Here is a 23,847-nt window from a genome sequence, read left to right on the forward strand (position 1 = left end):
CTGAACATACAAACTTCCTGCTGCCCTTTTAACTATTTGATCCATTATGGTAGGTCTTTCCCGAGTTTCTTTGTCTGACACTTTAAGCTACTGGGAGCTCCTGTCTCTCTTGTCTTATTGTTTCCTAAGCAGCATCTCTTCCCCTCTTTCGCCAAGGTCAGTCACACTAGTTGCATACTGTTGTAACAGTAAGCCATCCAGAATCATTGAGGAGTAGATGGCATAGGAATCTGTAAACAATAAATAAATAGATTTGTTCTTCACTAAAAAATAGGAAGTATTCCCTAAAGTTGTCCTATAGAACTAGTGGTCCATGAGAAAATTTGCATTTTTTATATTGCACTAAATCAGTGGTGCTCAAACTATGGCCCCTGGGACAGATATGTGCAATGAGCGTTTGTGTTGCTACTGAGAGTCTCCCCCTTCGGGGTCTTTTTTGTGCAGGTGGGGGGGGAGAGAAATTCCGACTTGGGGTCTGCTTCAGCTTCCTGGTGCAGGGCTTTGGGCAAAGGCTGGAGGGAAGCGACGCTGGTGGCAAAGAGAAGAGGACCTTGTTCCAGTGGGATTGCATCCTGGCCTGGAACTGGCTGACCAACTCAGCCCGCTGAACCTCCAGGCCCTGGTACCTGGCCTTGCACTCTCGCAGGTCTTCCCTCTGCTTGGAAAGCCTATGCTCCTAGTCCTGAGTGAGGTGCTTCTGCTGAGTCTCCTTCTCGGTCACATCCAATTTGAACTGAGCCAGCTGTTTGCCCACTCTTTCTCATGGTGGCTGCTTAGGTCCAACAACTGCTTCCTGTTGGGGCCTTAAGGAGCCCAGATGGGCAGGTGAGGAGTGACTGGGAGGGGAGGGACGAGTAGAGGCTGGCGAGGTGCCCCTTGATGTGAGTGACATTGAGTTGGCCCCACCCACCCAGTCACATGACCACCTAGCCACACCCACCCAGCTGGTCAATTAGGCAGATCATATTAGTGGTCCGCCAGATTTAAAATTATGAATTTAGTGGTCCCTGAGGTCCGAAAGGTTGGTGACCCCTGCTTTACAAGTTCCATATTGCAGTGAATAAAAGGATAGAATATTTAAGAATTAGTATTTAGTTTCATCCTGGACTGCTTTGATCAATTCTATATTCAGATTCAGTGTGTTTATATTAAGCTTTGATCTGGCAGACCACAGAGTAGTAGAGCTTGAAAATTTGTTTTCATCTTTGGCTTGTTCAAAAATTCTAGATAATGCGTTTGGTCAAAGTTTCTGTGTTAACATTTGGTGAGGGTTAGGGTTAGGGTTGCATTTAATTCTAGACCTAGAATAACCTTGTGGCACTTATCTCCCACCGACCCGTACGCTCTCACAGAGAGGGACTCCTTAGGGTGCCGTCCGCCAGGCAGTGCCGACTGGCGACACCCAGAGGAAGGGCTTTCTCTGTGGGGGCTCCCACCCTCTGGAACGAGCTTCCCCCAGGGCTGCGCCAACTTCCCGACCTCCGAACCTTCCGCTGCGAGCTTAAGACACATCTATTTATTTGTGCAGGGCTAGCCTAGGGTTTTTAGTTTTAAATTTAGTTTTAATGGGGTTTTATACTATTTTAGTGATATTTTAATTTTGGCCTAATTAATAAGTTTTTTAATTGTTGTTTTTATTTGTATTATTCTTATGTTTTTATTTGGCTGTACACCGCCCTGAGTCCTTCGGGAGATAGGGCGGTATAAAAATTCGAATAAATAAATAAAATAAATAAATAAATCTGTAATAGATTTTTCAAGTATGAAAATATTAGTAAGCTTTATGATAAATATCCCTTTGAGGACCTTTGAAACTGGCTTTTCATAAATAATTTTTTTAGCCTGCCTTTTATTTATGTTGCCCAGTAAATTATTACTGTAGTGAAGAGCTAAACAAACCAACTCAGAAGAACCAATTAATCAGGATTTTTGCTTTAAAAAAAAACCAATATGCTAATCTTTCTTCTACAAAGATATTTCAACCAAAGAAAATCATATTTTTCCTCTAGCTTGATACACTCTTTGTCCTTTTGCTCTGCAATTCTATACTTTATTCCGATATATATTTCACAAATTATTTTTATCTAGTGCTTCCTAGTGCTTCCTAGTGCTTAGGAAGTGATTGATCTAAAACAGAGCCTTGGGGTACCCCTCTATGTAGATGCAGTTCCATTGAGGACTACATGTTGAGTGTAGTTACAAATCTATCTCGTGGTGATGCTGTCCAAGCTGTATTTTTCTAACTTATCAAGTAATACTTGACTTACGACCACAGTTGAGCCCAAATGTTCTGTGAGACATTTGTTAAATGAGTTTTGCCCTATTTTATGACCTTTCTTGCCACAGTTGTTAAGTGAATCATTTCAGTTATTAAGTTAGTAACGAAGTTGTTAAGTGAAACTGCCTCCCCATTGACTTTGCTTGTCAGAACGTGGCAAATGCTGGTCACATGACCCTGGGACACTGCAACCGTCATAAATACAAATAAATTGCCCAGCATCTGAATTTTGATCACATGACCATGGGGATGTTGCAGAGGTCGTAACTGTGAAAAATGGCCATAAGTCACTTTTTCCAGTGTTGTCGTAACTTTGAACTGTCACTAAATGAACTATTGTAAGTCGAGGACTACCTATAGTAGCTTATGGTCTACTTTATCAAATGCCTTACTGAATTCCAAGTAAATTATATCCACAGCAGTCTTTTGGCCTACTAATTTTGTCACTTTGTCAAAAAATGCAGTAAGATTTGTCTGGCATGATCTGTTTTTGACAAACTCACGTTGGCTTTTCGTTAACATCGGCCAGTATGTTCACATAAGATTTAGTTAGCTTTCACTGCAAAGTATGAATTCATCCTTCCTTTGAAAAGATTTTAGTCATAACATCTGGGACAAATTTGGAAATGGTCTCGGTTTTTCTGGTTTTACTCAGAAAATGCTTGTGAGTTTCTCCAAAGTGCATAGTACTTGAAATAGATGTTTACTTTCAGTCCTTTTCTAGATCAGGTTACTGGTGCCTAGAGAGAGAGAGGCAAGAATACTTCTTTTAAACAATGACCTTTTAAAGTAAGCACGCAAGGCATAGAGTTTTTGTGGAAAATAATGGTTAAGAGTTCTCATTTTGTTGTAATAAACTAGTTCCAATATAACAAGGGAAGTCAGAGAATGCAAAAGTTATGGAGAAATAAAAAGATCCTTGCAGACGGAAGCTTTAGCCAGACTTGGTTCTCTGCCATTCATATGGCAGCTATTGAAGGAGCAGTCTGGAAATCTCTCTCAGCTTTGGCTTGTTGGCTACTGAACAGCCTAACAGTAGTTGTGATTTGGATGGAAACATCTTGATCTATTTGGACCTGTGGGCACAGTTTGTATTTTACAATCATATCAGAGTGGGAAGATGTGGATAATTGTGCAAGCGAGCCAAATATAGACATTGAAGTACATCCTTGTAGCTTGTAATTATTGGTAATTGCAGAATGATAAAACTGAAAGCCTGGCTGAAAAAGGATAACTGACTACAATCACTTATCTTTTATCTATAATTGAAAATATACAGAAATGTAGGTATTCTTTAATTTGATACTAAATAAAAAAAACAACAACACTTTCCAAGGCTGTGTAAAAAGGAGTCATAAGTGTAGATAGAATGTAATCTACAAGCCATAGTTAAACATGAAATATTTTAATTGGGTATAGATTGGATATTCAGAAATATAATGGATAGCCAATGGTTGCAATTTTGCAACCTAAAGTAAGAAGATAGATCTTGGATCTTTCTATGTTTTTTCAATATTCTTCTATAGTGAGCAGAATTGTAGGCATGCCAAACAGATGGAAAAGGAGGCTAGACAAAGAAAAGGATCAAAGAGCAGGTGCAAATCGCTCTGTCTGCTGAATCGCCCAGTTAATTAGGCAATGTGAAGTTATATTCTCAGTTTGCAGGTTGCATTAGGGAACAAGCCAGGTAAGCAACATTGATTTAAGACACAATTAGGACTGGAATCCTAAAGAAAGATTTAAATGGCCGCTTTGCTTAATGACTGCAATCCCAGCATTCCCAGTTATGGTAGTTAAGCAATCTCATTGGTTGTTAAGTAAAGTGCAGGAGTGCCTGAAGGGTTAAGGAGGTCCTGGGAACCTGGCATAAGCTATGGGGTCCACTGGCATGTGGAAACTTGCCTGGGAAATTTGGGGCTCTCTCTGCCCTATCATGTCTAGGATTTCACTCTGAAAGTGCTTCCTGCCCAAGGTTTTCAATTCCACAATGCAGAAGAGGGAACTGAAATCTTTGGCCAGGCAGCTCTTTCAGTCAGCCCCAGACATGAGAGGGAGTCCCCTTGGCAGGTGGTAGTAGGTTGCAACATTCCCTTCTTGCTCCCCCATTAACTTTCTGGGGATGCTGGCAGAGAATATTGCAAATAGTGACCACATGATCACAGGGCATTTGGCAACTGGTGGTAAATGTAAACAGGTTGCCCAGCACCAAGATCACAGTCACCTGACCATAGTTGGGACAGTCCAATGTTTTGCAGTGGTTGGAAATAATGTATTGTTCGGAGTATAAGACGCACCAAAGTATAAGACACGCTTTAGTTTTTGGGGAGGAAAATAAGAAAAATGCTGATTGGCAGGGAATACCCCCAATCAGCTGTTCCCAGAGGTGAATTTTAGCAACAGGTTCAATGGTTGTGAGCTCCGTGCCTTGCTTTTTTTTCCCAGCCTCTGAAACTTCTGAAACTCTGTTTCAGAAAAAACTTTTAAGCCTCTGAAACAGAGCTTCAGAAAACTTTGTTTCTGAGGCTTTTTTTCTGAAGCTTCCTTTCTGATGCTTTTTTCGGCATCTGAAGCCTCCGTTTGAGAGGCTGGGCTGCGGTACATTCGCAGTATAAGACGGACCCAGATTTTCACCCTCTTTTTTGGGGGGGAAAGGTGCATCTTATACTATCAAAAATATGGTACTTTACAGTCCCTAAAGCATCCTTTCTGAAGCTATTGTTATTTCAAACCATTGTTAAGTGAATCTAAATCCAAGGACTTCTTGAATGATGACAGGGGTGTGCACTTCTCTTTCTTGTGATGCTGATCAGATGGCTTCTTTTCTTTGTAATTTGTGACCTATTCATAGGGAAAGGATGTCACATAATTTCATATATTAACAGAGGCGGTAAGGCTGGTTTCTTTATTATTTTAGAGGATCATAACATCACAGGGTTTAAGAAATCATTGTAAGGCAATTTAGTAACTTTTACATTTTAAAATGGGGCAAAATGAGGAACAAAAAAGGCAGTCATATAGAAACAGAGTATTTTTTGATTAAGTCAAAAGTTTTATGAAACAAACTAGCTTCTGTCCTGCGCTCCCCCCCATAGTTTTTAAAATGATCTCTGACCCAGTTTTAAATGCAGCTTGTGTTTAATAGACGGGTTTATTTACTAAGAATGTCTACTATAAAATCTTTGGGATATTGGAAATAATTGTCTGTTCTTGGGATTCTAGCTCATGTTTACACCTGCATTTCATTTTTATAAAATAGTAGTATCTGTATGCACACCTAAGTCTCAAAAGCTTTTCACCTAAGTATAAGCATAGGTATGAAGAATTCAAAGAGATGTGGAAGAAAGTAGATCCAGATGCAAGGGTGTGTCACATTTACACAGATTGAATTAATTTTACCTCCCGGACAGGAACAGAAAAACATGCAATTGTAATTACTAAGATCTTGATTATTATTTGGATGTAAGAAACCCACATATTTGAGTGTGCTAGTATAATGTCTGTAATATGAAACTAATTAAGCCAAAATAATTTTTGTCTCTTGATTTCTAATATGGCTAACCTTAGTTTTATTGCAAAAATATTTTGAAGTGTTGAGAATTTTACTCATTATGCAAGAGACAAATGCCCCAAATTTATGTGAATAGTAGGTTAAGTAATAATCAGAGCACTACTTAGCTTATTTTATTAACTAGCAGCCCACCTGATATAACAGTCATTTTGCCATCATAGTGATACAGATGCTTTAACCTTGGCAATTTTAAGCCTGGCGGACTTCAACTCCCAGAATTCCCCAGCCAGCTAAGCTGGCTGGGGAATTCTGGGAGTTGAAATCCTCCAGGCTTAAGGTTGTCAAGGTTGGAGACCACTGCTTTAAACACTTGCAGATTTCTAAAAATAAAAATTAAAATAAGCAATAAAATAGTTAGAGAACACCTACCTGACCTTGACGAATTTAAATCACCAGGACCTGATGGTTTACATCCCAGAGTTCTGAAGGCACTGGCAGATGTTCTCTCAGAACCATTGTAGCGTATCTTTCAAAAATCCTGGAACACAGAGAAATTACTCGAGGATTGGGAAAAAGCTGTTGTGGTTACCATCTTCAAAAAAGGAAAAAAAAAACCAGACCCAGGAAACTACAGACCAATCAGACTAATATCAACAATATAGGTAGTCTTAAACTTAGGGCCACAATTGAGCCCAAAATTTCTGTTTCTAAAAGAAACATTTGTTAAGTGAGTTTGCCCCATTTTACGATCCTTCTTGCCACAGTTAAGTGAATCACTATAGTTCTTAAATTAGTCAAACTGTTTGTTAAGTGAATCTAGCTTCCCCATTGACTTTGTTTGCAAGAAGATTGCGAAAGGGAAAAATGTCACCCTGGGACATTGCAACCATCGTAAATATGAATCAGTTGTCAAGCACCTGAATTTTAATCACATGAGGATGCTACAACAGTCATAATTGTGAAAACTGGTCATAAGTCACTTTCTTCAGTGCCATTGTAACTTTGAACAGTCTCTAAACGAACTGTTGTAAGTCAAGGATTACCTGTACCTAAGAAGATACTAGAAAAGATAATAAAAAACCAGATCTGTGAACATCTAGAAACAAATAAAGTTATAACTAAAAGCCCGCATGAGTTTGTTAAAAACAGGTCATGCCAAATCAACCTTATTTCATTCTTTGATGAAGTGACTAAATTAGTAGACAAGCAAAATGCTGTGGACATAGTATATTTAGACTTCAGCAAGGCATTAGATAAAGTAGACCACAACCTATTTCTTGGTAAACTAGAAAAATGTGGGATTATAGCATCACCACTAGATGGATTTGTAAATAGCTGACAAACTGTACTCAATGAGTCATCCTTAATGGTACTATATCTACATGGAGGGAGGTAAACAGTGCAGTGAAACTAGGTTCTGTCTTAGGCCCAGTACTCTTCAATATCTTTATAAACCAGTACTCGTCAGTATCTTTATAAATTACTTAGAAGAGGGAATAGAAGGGGGAACTCATCAGATTTGCAGATGACACTAATCTGGCAGGAATAGCCAACACCCCAGAAGACAACTCAGGATCCAAAAAGTTGGATGTATCCAACTACATGAAATTTAATGTGGAGAAAAGCAAAGTTTTACACATGGGCAGGAAAAACCAAAGGTACAAGTACAGATTTGGCGAAACCTGGCTCAAAAACAGTAACTCTGAGAGGGACCTTGGTGTCCTAGTGGATGATCATTTAAATATGAGCCAGCAGTATGCAGCCGCTGCCAAAAAAGCTAATACAACCTGTGCTTGTATAAACAGAGGCATAGAATCAAAATCATGTGAAGTAAAATACCACTTATAAAGCCTTAGTAAGGCCACACCTGGAATACTGCATCCAGTTTTGGTCACCACATTACAAAAAAGATGTTGAGACTTTGGAAAAAGTGCAAAGAACAGCAACTAAGATGATTAAAGGCCTGGAGACTAAAACATATGAAGAATGGTTGGAGGATTTGGGTTTGGCAGTCTAGAGATAAGAAGGACTAGGGGTGACATGATAGCAGTAACCCCAGTGTTTGAGAGGTTGCCACAAAGAGGAGGGGGGCAACTTATTTACCAAAGCACCTGTAGGCAGAACAAGAAACAATGGATGGAAACTAATCAAGGAGAGAAGCAAGAAACTAGCGAAAAACTTCCTAACAGTGAGGACAATTAACCAGCGGAACAGCTTGCCATCAGAAGTTATAGATCAGTGATGGCTAACCTTTTCTGGACCGAGTGCCTAAAGCGCTCAGACCTGAACCCCCAAAATGCAATGCGTGTGCAGCCCCTGTGATGTGGCCTGCCCCCCATGCCTATGCACATGGGCCCATGGATGCACCCCATCCCCCCATGCATGCATAGCAGAGTCAAAAGATAGCTGGCTGGCAGGATACGTATGCGCGTGCGCAGCGGAACTGAACTGGGGCAACGGCTCACGTGCCATCAGAGAGAGGGCTGTGTGCCACCTCTGGCATGCATGCCATAGGTTCGCCATCATGGTTGTAGATGCTTCATCACTGTAGGTTTTTAAGAAGTGACTGGATAGTCACGTGTTTGAAATGGTTATGGTTTCCTGCTTGAGCAGGGGTTTGGATTAGAAGACCTCCAAGGTCATTTCCAGCTCTATTCTGATTGATTGGATTCAGTTGCTATTTATCAGGTAATTCTCAACTAACTCACCCATTCTCTCTTGATTATTTATGCTGGCTATCTTTTACATTCCTTCCTCCTTCCTTTGCACAATTTCTCATGAGGTAGGGGGAGAAAAAATTACAAGAATTTTTAACTATGATTTCACTATAAATAAGCCCACATCTGAAACAACAGTTACTGTATTGTTCTCATAATGGCTTCAAACCTTTTGTACAGTAAACATACTTATCTGAGTTTTTGGATCCATGGAAATCTAGTTTTGAAATTTTTGCCTTGATAGTTGTGAAAGGAGTCTCCACTGTGTGACAAAATGCTGACATTCCTACTGTTCCTACTGGCATCATGGCATCTGGCCCTCTCAGTTCCTGGCAAATAGATGGGGAAGAAATGGAGGTAGTGACAGATTTTATTTTCCTGGGCTCCAAGATCACCACAGATGGGGACTGCAGCCAAGAAATTAAAAGACGCTTGCTCCTAGGGAGGAAAGCTATGGCAAATCTAGACAGCAACTAAAAGGCAGAGACATCACTCTTCCAACAAAAGTGCATATAGTCAAGGCTATGGTTTTACCAGTTGCAATGTATGGCTGTGAAAGCTGGACCATAAGAAAGGCTGAGCGCCAAAGAATTGAGGCCTTTGAACTCTGGTGCTGGAGAAGACTCCTGTGAGTCCCTTGGACTGCAAGGCGAACAAACAAGTCAGTCCTAGAGGAGATCAACCCTGACTGCTCTTTAGAAGGCCAGATCCTGAAAATGAAACTGAAATACTTTGGCCACCTAATGAGAAGGAAGGAATCACTGGAGAAGAGCCTAATGCTGGGAAAGATTGAGAGCAAAAAAAGAACGGGACGACAGAGAACGAGGTGGCTGGATGGAGTCACTGAAGCAGTAGGCATGAGCTTAAATGGACTCCAGAGGATGGTAGAGGACAGGAAGGCCTGGAAGAACATTGTCCATGGGGTCGCGATGGGTTGGATACGACTTCGCAACTAACAACAACAACAGTTCATTTAACCTGGACTTTAATATTGATTTAAATATTAATATATTAAGAGATGAAAGACTTGATCCAGATCATAATTAATTTTGTACATGTGCATTTATGTTTCTTTCTAATTTACACTGTAGCTTTAGATAGTGAAAAAGGATACCATGGGAATCTGTTTGGAAAACATGTTGCCTAACATATTAAAATAGTGGGGGCTGACTTTTATTAGTAAACTTTGCAGATTCTTTCCATTTTCATCTATTAGAATAATGTCTCCAGCATAGTTTAAGTTGTTGATGTTTCTTCTTCCAGTTTTAAAATTACACTAATCTTCTTCCAATCTAGCTTTCCTAATACAGTAGATATTCAGCATATAGGTTGAATAAATAAGGGAAGAGAATAGTCTTCTTGTTCTGTTCCTTCTGACTTAGTAATAACCGGAATGCTAATTTAATTTTATCTTCTAAGTAATAAAGGTTTTTATAAGTAGGAAATATTTCCTATCTATCTTCTATGTTGAACATCTCTACTGTACAGTATTTCAGTATATTCCTCCCATCTTTCTTTGATCTCTTTTAAATTGGTTCAGATACATCTGGAAAGCACAAAGTTGGAGGTCTCTTTTATATGGTAATAATAATGATAATGATGATAATGGTGATGGTGATGATGATGATAATAATAGACATGGCCAAATTGCTAAATTACTCCACTGGTAATTACAACTTATCTGTATCCAAAAAGTCATGGGAACATAAAGTAGAAAAGGTTATTGAAAATGAGAAGGTGAAGGGATTTTCGAATACAGAAAGATCGTCATTTGGAACACAACACACCAGATATCACAGTTGTCGAAAACTGAAATGTACAATTTATTGATATTCTGGTACTAGGAGACGCCAGAGTCGAAGAAAAAGAACTGGAAAAAAATCACAAAATATCGCGACCTGGGTGTAGAAACTACGCAATTATGGATGAAACATGTAATAGTGATACCCATTGTCATTGGGGCACTTGGCACCATGTCCAAAAATTTTACAAAACACATCAAGAAATTGCAGCTTCCTGCAATAACACCAGCGGAACTGCAAAAAACTGCACTACTCGGAACATCATATATTTTAAAAAGGTACTTGGTTGATACCTAGAATGCTGGCAGCAACCCGTAACAACCATTAGTACCAGTCAATCGTATTTGTGACACATCAGTTGACCGAGTTTCAAGTTTAATGAATTAAACAAACAAACAAACAAACAAATAAATAAATAAACAACAACAATAATAATAATGGTACGGTTGCAGATTAAAAAAGGACATTGTAAGAATATTTAAAAGACAGTGAAAAAGATGCATTGAATCTAATATACTAGGAAGGCTTATTGAGAGACAAACATGGCCTATAAGAAAGACCAAATTAAGAACAGAAAGATATGGCAAGTCGAACTATTACATGGCAGTACATAGAAAATAGTAGTCAGAGTAGCTAACAACAAGACCTGGCAATGGCTAAGAGCAGGAGAGCTGAAGAAAGAGACGCAGGAGCTAATTCTGGCTGAACAAGACTTAAGAACAAATTCATACAAAGCCAGAATTGAGGAAACAGCAACAGACAACAAATGCTGTCCCTGCAAAGAAACTGAGGAAACAGTAGACCACCATATTAGTTACTGCAAGATTATTCAAGCTGATTACAAGCAATGGCATGATATAGCAATTGTGGTGCATTGAAAGATTTGTAAGAAATATCATTTGCCTCCAAGGAAGAACTGATGGGATCGTAAAAAAGAGAAAATAATAGAAAATGAAGAAGTTAACATGCTCCAGGACTTTAGATTTCAAACAGACGGACACCTGCCACATAATACCCCAGACTAAACATTGTTGATAAGAAAGACAAAAAAAGTCTGGGTAATGGACATTGCAACACCTGGAGACAGCATAATAAATGAGAAAGAACTGGAAAACAAAGTACAAAGATCTGTAAATAGAAATGGAATGACTGTGGCAAAAGAAAGCACCAATAGTAATAGGCGACCTGGTGCAATCTCAAAACGCCACTTAAATACCATTGGCATTGTCACCATCAGTCAATTGCAAAAGGCAGCTTTACTCAGAACAGTTTACATCCTGCTCCAATACCTTTAACATAATGAAACATCAACGTCTGCCTATCCTAGGTCCTTTGGAAGGATTCAGTAGGTTGATAAAAATGCATCTGACTGTTTGTGGGACTAACCATAATAATAGTAATAATAGTAACAACAACAACAACAACAATAATAATGGAAGCTTATTTCCATTACTATGTATTTGGCTTTTTATTTAAGTGTATTTAGTAAATATATTAAGTTCCTGCAAGAGTCTGTACCTCAGAAATGTTCTAAGTGTTTTTCCATTAATTGTTTACTTACCTTTTATAGTAGTTTAGTTTCTAGTTTTAGTTTTCTGTTAGTTTTCTGTTGTAAAGAATGATCTTCTGGTTCTGTTCAGTTCATTTAGCTTTCATTTTTCTATCAAAGTCCATGGAATAAGTGAAAACTTTAAACAGGCATGTTGTCACATTTCATCAAAAAATTTTTTAGACATTTGTATTTTAAGTTGTACATTAGTTTGTGATTCTCCTCTCTTAAATTTCCAGTTATGCATTTGATTTATATTTCTAGATGTGTAAATGTATAAACTGGACACATGCATGCTGTGTCCAGGTTATACTTGCTGACTGCAAAAAAAATATTCTGGATGTTTTAAAGAACCCTGCATAGAAATTACTATCTTAAATTTGATTTGGAATAGTTAGAATTTCAACTTGGCTTAAATGAGTAATATAAATGTCATTGGGAAAAAAAATTTTTCTGGAAAATGCACATTTGGAAATGTCTTTTCTGTAAATGAACTTTGGTTTCATTTGATGAAATTATATTGTCACCTGTATGTCTGTTTTACTAGTAATATAATCCATTTTCAAAGAACCAGGACATACTAAGGCATAATATATGAAAGATTTAATTTGTTGGTGAGATATAACTCCTCCTCATAATGTTTGTCAGTCATCATTTCCTAAGTTTTGTCTGATTCATTATCAGTTAGTTCTTTTGTATCCTGTTCTCCCATCACACCCAGATAGCAAATAAGCAAGACCAACTTTGCATCAAAAGTAAAGCTAGACCTGGGTGTTGCCTGTAGACTGATGGAGCTTTATGCTTTGATGCCAAGGTTTGTCAGAATTATCCATTGTCCAGCATGGTACAAAAAACTGTGGTTGTAATCGTCAATAATAATTAAAGAATACCTGGGATGACCTGGCTACAAGAAGTCCTGCCTACATTTGATTGATTGGCACTTGCAGAGATTAGGAAAACAATGTAATATTGGTGCCCTTGTATTGTTATCTGGAGATAAGGGGGATATATAATTTGGTTTTGTGTACACTTTGAACTTAGTAATTCATACATAAAAAGATATGTTCTACTTAGTGCTTACTTAGTGTTTAACTGCTAGATTTGCTCTTTACTTCAACAAACAAGTAAATCCTTAAGGACTTAAGGATTTAATTAAATTAATTTACATTTAAAAAAATAGTAGGAATACATGGCACACAGTCTAATTTCAGGTGCTCCAGAAAGTTGTTGGTGGCTCTGCTTTTCAAACCATATCAAATGATATGTTATGTATGTATGTATGTTTGTATGTTAGGATGTGATGGAATCTCTTAATGCATGCCCACTGATCCACATCCATTGGTTACATACATATACCTATTAATGCATGCATGTTTTCACATGTAAGCCCAAATGTTATTTAAAGCAGTGATGAGCTTTCAGACTGGATAACAGTGGTCTAGTTTTCTTGTTTTAAAACAACAGAAAAAGGGAACACAGGCTTCCAGCCCAAAGCTCATCATTACTTCATTGCCAGCTATGAAAGTTTACACCATCAAAATTTATTTGTTTGGTTTTGCCTTAGTAAATTGTATGAATCCAGCCATAGTTGAACCGGAATTCAGTACATGTTCTCTTATGTATAAGTAAGAAAATATATACTGTTATGGAAGGGATTTTAGTGAAGAGGAGAGAATATCTGGCTCTGCCCATTACTGGCATTTTGCTCCATATAGTTTTTCTCTAACTTTCAATCCAGGGGAATTGATTTGAAGGCCTCTGTGTTAAAAAGATATTTTGAAGTATTTGTTTTTGTTATTTTGCTTGTTAACAAGTTGCTACTGTCAGATGAGGACAATTTTATTGACTATTGTTAAAACTACATTTTAAAAAAATAATGGTAGCAACAAGTACATAGTTCTTCTTTTAAGGAAACACTGCTCCATCTACACTTCCTCCCCAAAACGTATCTGATTCTTTGTTATTGCTCTCTTGTATATTTCATTCTTTTGAAAACTCCCTTCAGAGTTATATAATGGAATTGTTTCTGGTTTGTTAATTTCAGTTGCTCAGAAAATGTGTGATTTGTTTATAGTTTTGTAAATCCTGGTTTGAACTGCAAAACTTTTATCAGAATTTGTCTACAAGTAAACATTTTCCACCTCACTGATTACCATGTGAAAACTTTAACCATGTTAAATACTGTAGAATATGCCCAGTCTGTATTGCCAGCTCGCTGTAATTAGAAATATTTATATTATGTGATATAGCATTAAAAATATGTCCACTTTCTAGGGGCAAACCATTATATATGGAAAGTTTGACAACATTCTTCCAGAGGAGGCTGAATTTTACTTTGTTTACAAAGGATCAATACAAAAACATGTGGTTTTTGCCAAACAAGTTACAGAAAACACTCTTGAATCTATCATTCCAGGTGAGTGGTATAGCTCTGCTTCATTGTCCATTTATCGTCTTATTGCAGCATTTTAATCTGTTTTGGAAGGGCTATTAATTATTGGATTTTGAATATTTAATTGTTATCACAGTGGAAGTCAGACAACAGCAAGAGAGTTTTTGTCTCTTGTGTACAGTTACTGGGCTAAGACGTAAAAACTCTTTCCAGATAACCACTAAGCATAGCAATAAGTGGCAGTGAGTTCTCCAAAATGCCTAATCTCCATATTGCTTAGTTTCTCCTTGTCCAAGTCCAAGCATTATTTGTGATCCTACTCAGTCCAATTTTTTTTACTATCAGTTCTGTGGGTGTGGCCTGGTGGACATGGCTTGGTGAGCGTGGCAGGGGAAGGATACTGCAAAATCCCCATTCCCTCCCCACTCCTGAGAGAGGGATATTGCAAATTTTCCATTCCCATCCCACTCTGGAGCCATCCAGAGGTGGTATTTGCCAGTTCTCTGAACTACTCAAAATTTCCGCTACTGGTTCTCCAGAACCTGTCAAAACCTACTGGATTTCACCCCTGATCCTACTTAATATGTACAGTTTAAAGAATCAGGAATGAAAACCTTTTATTTACAATATATATTTCAAACTAAAGCATGACTTGCATTATAAAGACTTTTATAAGACTTATAAGTCATTATAAAATTTGCTAGTTTTTACAGCTTTTTGATAGCTATTTGTTAACTATGGTTAGATAGACATAGGCAATATTTTTCCATTAACATTGGTTGATTGATGATGTGCTATTAAGTCATTCTTGATTCCTAATGACCTCACTGATAGATTTTTCTCCCAGATAATCAATACCTAGCATTATCCAAGCTATTTTTTATCTTCTGGTAAAAGGGGCGTAGACCAATCTGGATTCTGTGGTTATCAGGTGCCTTGATGAATTGCTTTTCCTTCCCATTTTGAGTGCTCTCCTTTCAGCACCATTATCTTATTACTTAATCATGCCTCAGCAATCACAACTGAACCCAGAATTTTGGTCATTAGTCGTTGTGGTCACTAAACGAGTTGCCGTAACCTGATTCTATTTTACTACTGTTTATACAACATTAAACGAATCATGTGGCTGTTAAGTAAACCATGTTAAACAAACCCATTCCCCTGAATGGGTGTTCCTTGCAAGAAACCAGTAAAGATGCTGGAAACTGGCAAAAAAGTTGCATATTGTCACATGGTTGAGGAATATTGTAACTGGTCATAAAGATGAACTGATTGCCAAAGCACTGGAACTGCAGTCATATGATCACACTGGAGAGGAATGCAGCCGTCCTATCTTTGAGGGCAGGTCATAAGTAGCTTTTTGAGATAACTTTGAACAGTTGTTAAATGAGGACTACCTGTAACGAAGTAGCCATTGGGAGAATCGTCTACCCTTGACATCTAGTATTAAATACTGATGAGTGCAGAAGTAATTATAGTACTACTTGCATGGCCAGGCAGTCGCAACCTGGCTTGTTGTGTCACATTGCTCATATAATACAAGCTCATATAATACAATCCTTTTTGTTTGTATTAATAACAGCATCTTCGCTGATGGGGCAACTCTATGTATGCTTTAACCATAAATTCCAGAATTCACAGCCAACATAATGTGGTTAGTGATTCTTCTGGCATGTTTTTCTGCCTGGACTAGTTGGTGTTCTGGCTGGATGTTGGTAACACTTGCATCCCAATACAAGTGGACGGTGCAAATTACACTGAATAAAAAAGAGCAATGTAAATAAGGCAACTGACAACTAAAAATATATATATCAACCTTTGAAAAATGTATCAACCTTTCTGTTAATTCTAATATTACTACGCATTGCTTATCTATTTTCAGTCAAGTGTATATACATTTATATGGTACATGATGAATACTATCAATTGTTTATTTATTTTTCTGCACATATAGTATATGAGAATAGAATCTGACATTAATTCCAATTTCTCATGCTTTAAGAAATGACAATAAAATGTATTTTTGTAGAGGTATGTATTGAGTATATAACATTTAATTATTATACTTTTTCAGCTCATAGAGAACAAGAAGATGTTTCTGTCTTTGTGGTTATGTATGGAAAGGAAAATGAATTTGTGATCCTGGGCTCCTCATTTCTTACCTTCAAACATGACATTGCTTGTGAATTAGCATGTTTCTTGGTGAGTCAGGTCAACTGTCTCACTCCCTCCAGTCATCACACACTTCTCAGTCAGTTTGATTTGATCGAGAGAGATTTGCAGTCAATGGATCATGATATTATGCTGGCCATGGCCTGTGAAGAGATTCCATCTTCCTGGAACATCGTTGGGAATAGTACAGAAGATGGTAAGTAATTCTCATTTACTTTATTTTTTTGTCTTTTATAGCATGTGTGATTAGAATTAGATCCTGCCTTTTATCCAGCAGTTTGAAATTGAATATGCGATACTCAGTGGTGGGTTTCAAAATTTTTTACTACTGGTTCTGTGGGTGTGGTTTGGTGGGCGTGGCTTGGTGGGCATGGTATGGCTTGGTGGACGTGGCAGGGGAAGGATACTGTAAAATCCTCACACTATGGCCCCTGGGCCGGATACGTGCAATGAATGTTTGTGTTGCTGCAGAGAGTGTCCCCCTTCGGAATCTTTTTATGTGGGTCAGAGGGAGGGCAGAAATCCAACTTGGGGTCTGCTTCAACCTCCTGGTGTGGGGCTTTGGGTGAAGGCTGGAAAGAAGTGCTGGTGGTGAAGAGCCAGAGGACCTTGTTCCAGTAGGACTGCCTCATGGCCCTCTAAGCCTCCAGACACTGGTACCTGGCCTTGCACTCCCGCAGGTCTTTCTTCTGCTTGGAAAGCCTATTCTCATAATCCTTAGTGAGGTGCTTCTACTGAGCCTCCTACTCCGCCAGATCCAATTTGAACTGATCCAGCTGTTTTGCCAACTTTTTCGCATAGTGGCTGCTTAGCTCTAACAACTGCTTCCTGTTGGGGCCCTAAGGAGCCTGGGTGGGGAGGCGAGGAGTGTCTGGGAGGGGAGGTGTTATGTCCTGCACCGGCAGTGGTGGCCCCTAGTGGTGGAGATGGTTTTTTGTTCTGTTCTGATTGGCTCCCGCTTTGACAGCCGAGTATAAAAGGGCTGTCAAAGCAGGCGCGCTGTTCTTGTGTTGTTGCTGGTCTCTGTGAGTTAAAAATAAACGCTATGTGTGAACATCTGTGGAGCCTCAATTATTACGGAACCCACAGAATATAATACTGGCGACGAGGACTGAGGAAAGTACGTGAGTTGCTGAGCTACTGAGCGAGCCAAAGTGTGAATTTCTCCTCAGAGCTATTCAGATCCCTGTCCTACAGAGCAAACCATGGCATCGCCTCAGAACTTTGTGCCTTTTAACCCAGTGACCGAATCGTGGGAGGCATTTGTAGCCCGTTTTGAATGCTTTCTTATTGCCAATGAGTATACAAACCTATCTAGTGAAAGGAAGCGTGCTTATTTCCTGGGTTTCTGTGGGGCAGAAATGTTCGAGACAGCCATGACATTGATGGCCCCCCAGTCAATTCATGCAGGGACTTGGGATGACTTCATGGCTAAATTAAAAAGACATTACGCCCCGACACCCTCCAGAATTGCCCGGTGGCAGCTGTTTTATCATAGGGATCAGGCTGAGGGGGAATCGATAAACCAGTATGTAGCCGCTTTACGGAAAGTGGTGCGCCATTGCGAATTTGTTGATCTGGATGATTACCTTTTGGACCGGCTCGTCAGCGGTGTCCGGGATGAACGCCTCAAGCGGTGTCTCATCGCTAAGCAGGACCTCACATTTCAGATGGCATTAGATGAGGCATGTGCCTCAGAGCTGGCCACCCTCTCATTAGCTGATATGCCTCGAGGGCAGAGCCCGCAGATAGCAAAAGGAGCAACAATTCATTTCAGCGAAGCTGATCCACTATATGAGGAGGAGGAGGAGGAAGACGCTGTCCATCGCCTTAAAGAGGTTAAGAAACCAAATACTCATGCGGGAGATAGCCTTTCTCTGACTGGCTGTTTTGGGTGTGGGGGAAATCATATGCGAGCCACCTGTAATTTCAAAGATGCAATTTGCCGCCGTTGCGGCCGACGGGGCCATATTGCCCGGGTTTGCCGATCGGTCCAGCCTGAGAGAGTTCCACAAAAGGATCTGTCAGCCGGCCCTTCTCTTGGAAGACGACCTCACCTGAGATCCAGGAGGCCGCAGGATGACTGCTATGCCATTTTCCGTGATGAGATGGGAGGAACAGGGATCAGGTGGTGATCTGAGGAACCGGTCCAGCAGAAAATCCGAATTTCCATCCTGATCGAAGGGCGGCCATGCCTGATGGAAGTTGATACCGGATCTGCAACTTCCATTGTCTCCTGGAGCACGATAAAGCGTCTGGTGCCTACTATTGCTAAGAAGCGTCTGAAGCCTTGTGCGCTGTTATTAAAAGACTATCAGGGACAGCCAATTCCCATTGTGGGTAGTGGGAAATTCAGGGTACAATTCAAGAAATTTGTAGGCCGCCTATCACTGGTAGTTGTAGATGGCTCATTGCCTAGTCTTCTGGGGCTTAATTGGTTCGAAGCCCTGGGTTTGACTATTCAGGGTGTTAACTCGATTGGAGCTAGTCAGCTGGATACACTGGTCAGGGAATTTCCCACTGTGTTCGATGGCCAGTTGGGAAAATATACCGGAATGCCTGTTTCATTTAACTTAGACCCTAGGGTGGTGCCGCGCAGATTAAAACCGCGCGGATGCCATTTGCCCTGAAGCCTAGGGTGGATGCAGAATTGGACAAACTCATTGCCCAGGGCGTTTTAGAACCAGTAGATTATGCCCAATGGGAGACCCCCATTGTGACTCCCATTAAGGCGGATGGTTCAATCCGCATCTGCGCGGACTATAGGGCAACCATTAATCGAGCATTACAAGCCCATGCATATCCAGTGCCAGTGGTGCAGCATCTGCTGCACTCCTTGGGGCAAGGATCCATCTTCGCGAGGCTTGACTTAGCACAGGCATACCAACAATTGCCTGTGGATGAGTCCACAGCGGCAGCACAGACGATTGTCACTCACCGAGGGGCGTTCAAGTGCTGCCGCCTCCAATTTGGCGTCAGTGTGGCCCCGGGGTTGTTCCAATGCCTCATGGAACGCCTACTCCACGGAATACCCGGGGTAGTGCCGTATTTCGACGACGTGTTGGTTTCGGCAGCAAGCACTCCGGAACTGATGTCCAGACTACGCCAGGTGCTAGTTAATTTCAGTGATGTGGGGCTCAAAGTTAAGAAAAGCAAGTGTGTAGTTGCTGTGCCCCAGGTAGAATTCCTAGGGTTCCTAGTGGATAGGTTGGGTTTACACCCCACTACGGCCAAGACCAAGGCGATCCTTGATGCGCTGACACCCCGCAGCAAGTCAGAGTTACAGGCATTCCTGGGGCTCTTAAACTTTTACGCAATCTTTCTGCCACACAAGGCTTTGGTTGCAGAGCCTCTCCACCGTCTGTTGGATAGCAGGTCCCCTTGGGTTTGGAGTGCGAATGCTGCTGCTGCTTTCCAGGCTGTCAAGCAACTCTTGGTGTCTAACGCAGTTCTTACACAGTTCAACGAAAACCTGCTGCTTGTCCTCTCCTGCGATGCGTCTCAGTATGGGGTCGGCGCTGTGTTGAGTCATCGGCTGCCCAATGGGTCGGAAGCCCCAATTGCATTCTTTTCTCAAACCTTGGCCGCCGCAGAACGCAACTACTTGCAGTTGGATAAAGAAGCATTGGCGTTGGTCGCGGGGGTCAAGCGGTTCCATGACTATCTCTACGGTCGCCCGTTTGAACTTGTTACCAATCACAAGCCGCTGTTGGGGCTTTTGGCCGGGGACAGACAGACTCCGCAAGTACTATCACCAAGAATGACCAGATGGTCGGTGTTCCTGGCGACTTATTCCTATTCCCTGGTCTATAGGCCTGGGAAACATTTGGGCCATGCTGACATGCTGAGCCGTTGCCCATTGATGACCAAGGTGGAAGACCTGGCTCCAGCGTCCCATGTTTTTCTGATTGATGGTTCCTCCTTTCCCGTTACTGCTTGTGACATTGCTAGAATGTCTGGCTTGGACAGAGTCATCTCAAAAGTTCTTGATTGGGTTCTCCGTGGATGGTCCCAGGGTCCTGTCAGCCCTGAATTGCAGCCTTATAAGCGAAGGCAGCACGAGCTCTCTACGTAACAGGGTTGCCTCCTCTGGGGGCATAGGGTTGTAGTTCCGCCCCCCCCTCCGACAGTCCATTCTAGGGACACTTCACCGGGGTCACCCGGGCATTGTTAGGATGAAGGCCCTGGGTAGGAGCTACCTGTGGTGGCCAGGACTAGATAAAGACAGAGGCCTGTGTGTCGGCCTGTCACCGGTGTCAGGAGACAAGACCGCTGCCGCCTAAGTCTCCCCCTAGAGAGTGGGAGGAGCCTAGGGGTCCTTGGTCCCGCATCCATATAGATTTTGCGGGGCCGTACCAGGGGCAAGTATTCTTAGTGGTCGTCGATGCTTTCTCGAAGTGGGTGGAAATCGCACTAATGCATTCCACCACTTCAGAAGCCGTCATTAGAACTTTGCGACGGTTGTTTGTAACCCATGGGTTGCCCAACCTTGTGGTCTCGGACAACGGGCCACAGCTAACGTCCGCCCAGTTTGAGTTGTTCTTAGCGGGCCTAGGAATACGCCATGCTCTCATTTCCCCATTTCATCCGGCCAGTAATGGCCGGGCAGAATGAGCAGTCCAGTCAGTGAAAGAGGCATTGGCCAGGTCAGGCCCAGGGGGCTGGCAGGAGAGGTTGGATGAGTACCTCCTGGGGCAGCATTCCACGCCATGCCCACTTACGAATAAGAGCCCAGCAGAGTTACTCATGGGCAGGCGTTTGAGGACCACACTTGATAGATTGCACCCCCAATACTCACCTAGTCAGCCATTGGACTCCATGGGGGCAAACAGGAGATTTGATTTGGGGGAGGCAGTGTATGCCCGGAATTACAGCGGCCACCCCCTATGGTTCCCAGGAAAGATTGTGGGAATCACCGGCCCGTGCTCATACACGGGTCGAGTTGGATGAGGGTAGAGAGTGGCGCAGACATTGTGACCAGCTCAGGGCCCGGCGTCAGGTAGGGGACTGGCAGCTGCCAGAGTGGGGCACTCAGGAAGAGCCAGGAGGTAGCCCAACCCAATCATCCCGGGCAGAGGAGCTAAGCTCCAAGGGAATAAGACGCCCAGCCCCTGTACCTGATAACCGAGAGGAAGCCCTGTCTGCTCTGCCGGTGGAGGGGCTAGGGGTCCCTGGGCCGGAGAAGTCCCCCACAGAAGAGGCTGAGGAGTTGGGCCAGCCAATGACCATGGCTACAACGGAGCCACGAAGGTCCAGCCGAATCAAGCGGCGCCCAGCGTATCTCCAGGATTACGATTGCGCAAGCTAGGAGGAAAGAAGTGTTATGTCCTGCACCGGCAGTGGCGGCCCCTAGTGGTGGAGATGGTTTCTTGTTCTGTTCTGATTGGCTCCCGCTTTGAGAGCTGAGTATAAAAGGGTTGTCAAAGCAGGCGCGCTGTTCTTGTGTTGTTGCTGGTCTCTGTGAGTTAAAAATAAACGCTATGTGTGAACATCTGTGGAGCCTCAATTATTACGGAACCCACAGAATATAATAGGAGGGGTGAATAGAGGCTGGCAAGGCGCCCCTCAACATAAGTGACATCAAGTTGGCCACACCCACCCAGTCACATGACCACCTAGCCATGCCCACCCATCCGGTCATTAGGCAGATCATATTAGAGGTCTGCAGGATTTAAAATTATGAATTTAGTGTTCCCTGAGGTCCAAAAGGTTAGGGACCCCTGATTTAAGTAACTTCACTCCTTCTTAGCTAATCTTGGGTTACTTACGTTTTCTTCTCTTAGGGTTGCCTCTTTCAGCTCAGTGCTAAAATACTTCATATTACAAATTTTGCCTTAAAGTTAAGGCATGTTATACTTTTCATTCTGTTCTTTCTTGCAACTAAGCCTGAGCAATCATGTGGGCAGTGGAACAGAATGAAACATGGGGATTCACTGATGGATTTGTGGATGCCACGGTGCTGCAGACATCTGGCTGGTTATGAAACTGTGCTGTGCTAGATACCCATGTACTATTTTGATAAAGAAATATTTATAAAGAGCAAAACGAAGATTATGATTCCTTTCATTCCTTTTGGGTAGTCAATCCAAGGTGTGTGCAGGAAACAAGTAGTTCAGAGAAACAAAATTCAGTATGCTTGTGAGAAAAAGCTGCTGTCACATACTCTGCATACACTAAAATTGAAATGTTGGAAAAACAATATTAGTAAATCAATATGAAGAAGTAGCCTTTACAGCAGAATGTTATAATTTCACTAATATTTTGAGATGGGCAACAAACAAATGTAATAAATAAATAGGAAGGATTTATGTTTCTTGGTAGATAAGGATTTTTTAGATGAACTGTAAATTATAGTTATAGCTGGATTATTCCTGCCATAGGAGCAGGTAAGCAAGTCACTTAAAAATTTCAACTGTGATCTAAACTGGGCTCCCTGAAATATCTATTTCTGGTTGGTGCTGGCCGCACAGGATGTGACACGAGGCTGGCTCCAGGGGCTTACAAATGCTTCTTTGTTGGAAGGGGTCTTTCCGGCCGCCTTGAAAGAGGCGGTGATGAGGCCTCTCCTCAAGAAGCCTTCCCTGGACCCAGCTGTGTTAGGTAATTATCGTCCAGTCTCCAACCTTCGCTTCGCGGCGAAGGTTGTAGAGAGTGTGGTGGCATGTCAGCTGCCCCGGTACCTGGAGGAAACCGTCTATCTAGACCCGTTCCAGTCCTGCTTCTGGCCCGGTTACAGCACTGAGACGGCTTTGGTCGCGTTGGTGGATGATCTCTGGAGGGCCAGGGATAGGGGTTATTCCTCTGCCTTGGTCCTATTAGACCTCTCAGCGGCTTTTGATACCATCGACCATGGTATCCTGCTGCACCGGTTGGAGGGATTGGGAGTGGGAGGCACCGTTTATCGGTGGTTCTCCTCCTATCTCTCCGATCGGTCGCAGACGGTGTTGACGGGGGGGCAGAGGTCGGCCCCGAGATGCCTCACTTGTGGGGTGCCTCAGGGGTCGATTCTCTCACCCCTCTTGTTCAACATCTATATGAAGCCGCTGGGTGAGATCATCAGTGGTTTCGGTGTGAGGTACCAGCTGTACGCTGATGACACTCAGCTGTACTTTTCCACACCGGACCACCCCAACGAAGCTATCGAGGTGTTGTCCCGGTGTCTGGAGGCCGTACGGGTCTGGATGGGGAGAAACAGGCTCAAGCTCAATCCCTCCAAGACGGAGTGGCTGTGGATGCCGGCATCCCGGTACAGTCAGCTGCAGCCGCGGCTGACTGTTGGGGGCGAGTCATTGGCCCCAATGGAGAGGGTGCGCAATTTGGGCGTTCTCCTGGATGGACGGCTGTCTTTTGAAGACCATTTGACGGCCGTCTCCAGGAGAGCCTTTTACCAGGTTCGCCTGGTTCGCCAGTTGCGCCCCTTTCTAGACCG

At 42.0% G+C, this 23,847-nt stretch overlaps 1 protein-coding gene across 5 annotated transcripts in view; it reads left to right on the plus strand.

The window, feature by feature from the left end:
• The window catches only part of ARHGEF28 (Rho guanine nucleotide exchange factor 28), a 176,263-nt gene that overhangs the window by 33,166 nt on the left and 119,250 nt on the right, over positions 1 to 23,847 (plus strand). For all 5 annotated transcript variants that reach the window (XR_009153436.1, XM_058168968.1, XM_058168969.1 and 2 more), the window contains exons 3-4: positions 14,129 to 14,270; positions 16,321 to 16,614. Coding sequence is in view for 4 of the 5 variants with exons in the window: in XM_058168968.1 (XP_058024951.1) it covers positions 14,129 to 14,270; positions 16,321 to 16,614 (436 nt within the window). In the remaining variant the exon portion in view is untranslated. The remainder of the gene's footprint in view (positions 1 to 14,128; positions 14,271 to 16,320; positions 16,615 to 23,847) is intronic.

This window comes from Ahaetulla prasina, chromosome 2 (genome assembly GCF_028640845.1).
Source record: "Ahaetulla prasina isolate Xishuangbanna chromosome 2, ASM2864084v1, whole genome shotgun sequence".
Classification (NCBI taxonomy): domain Eukaryota; kingdom Metazoa; phylum Chordata; class Lepidosauria; order Squamata; family Colubridae; genus Ahaetulla; species Ahaetulla prasina.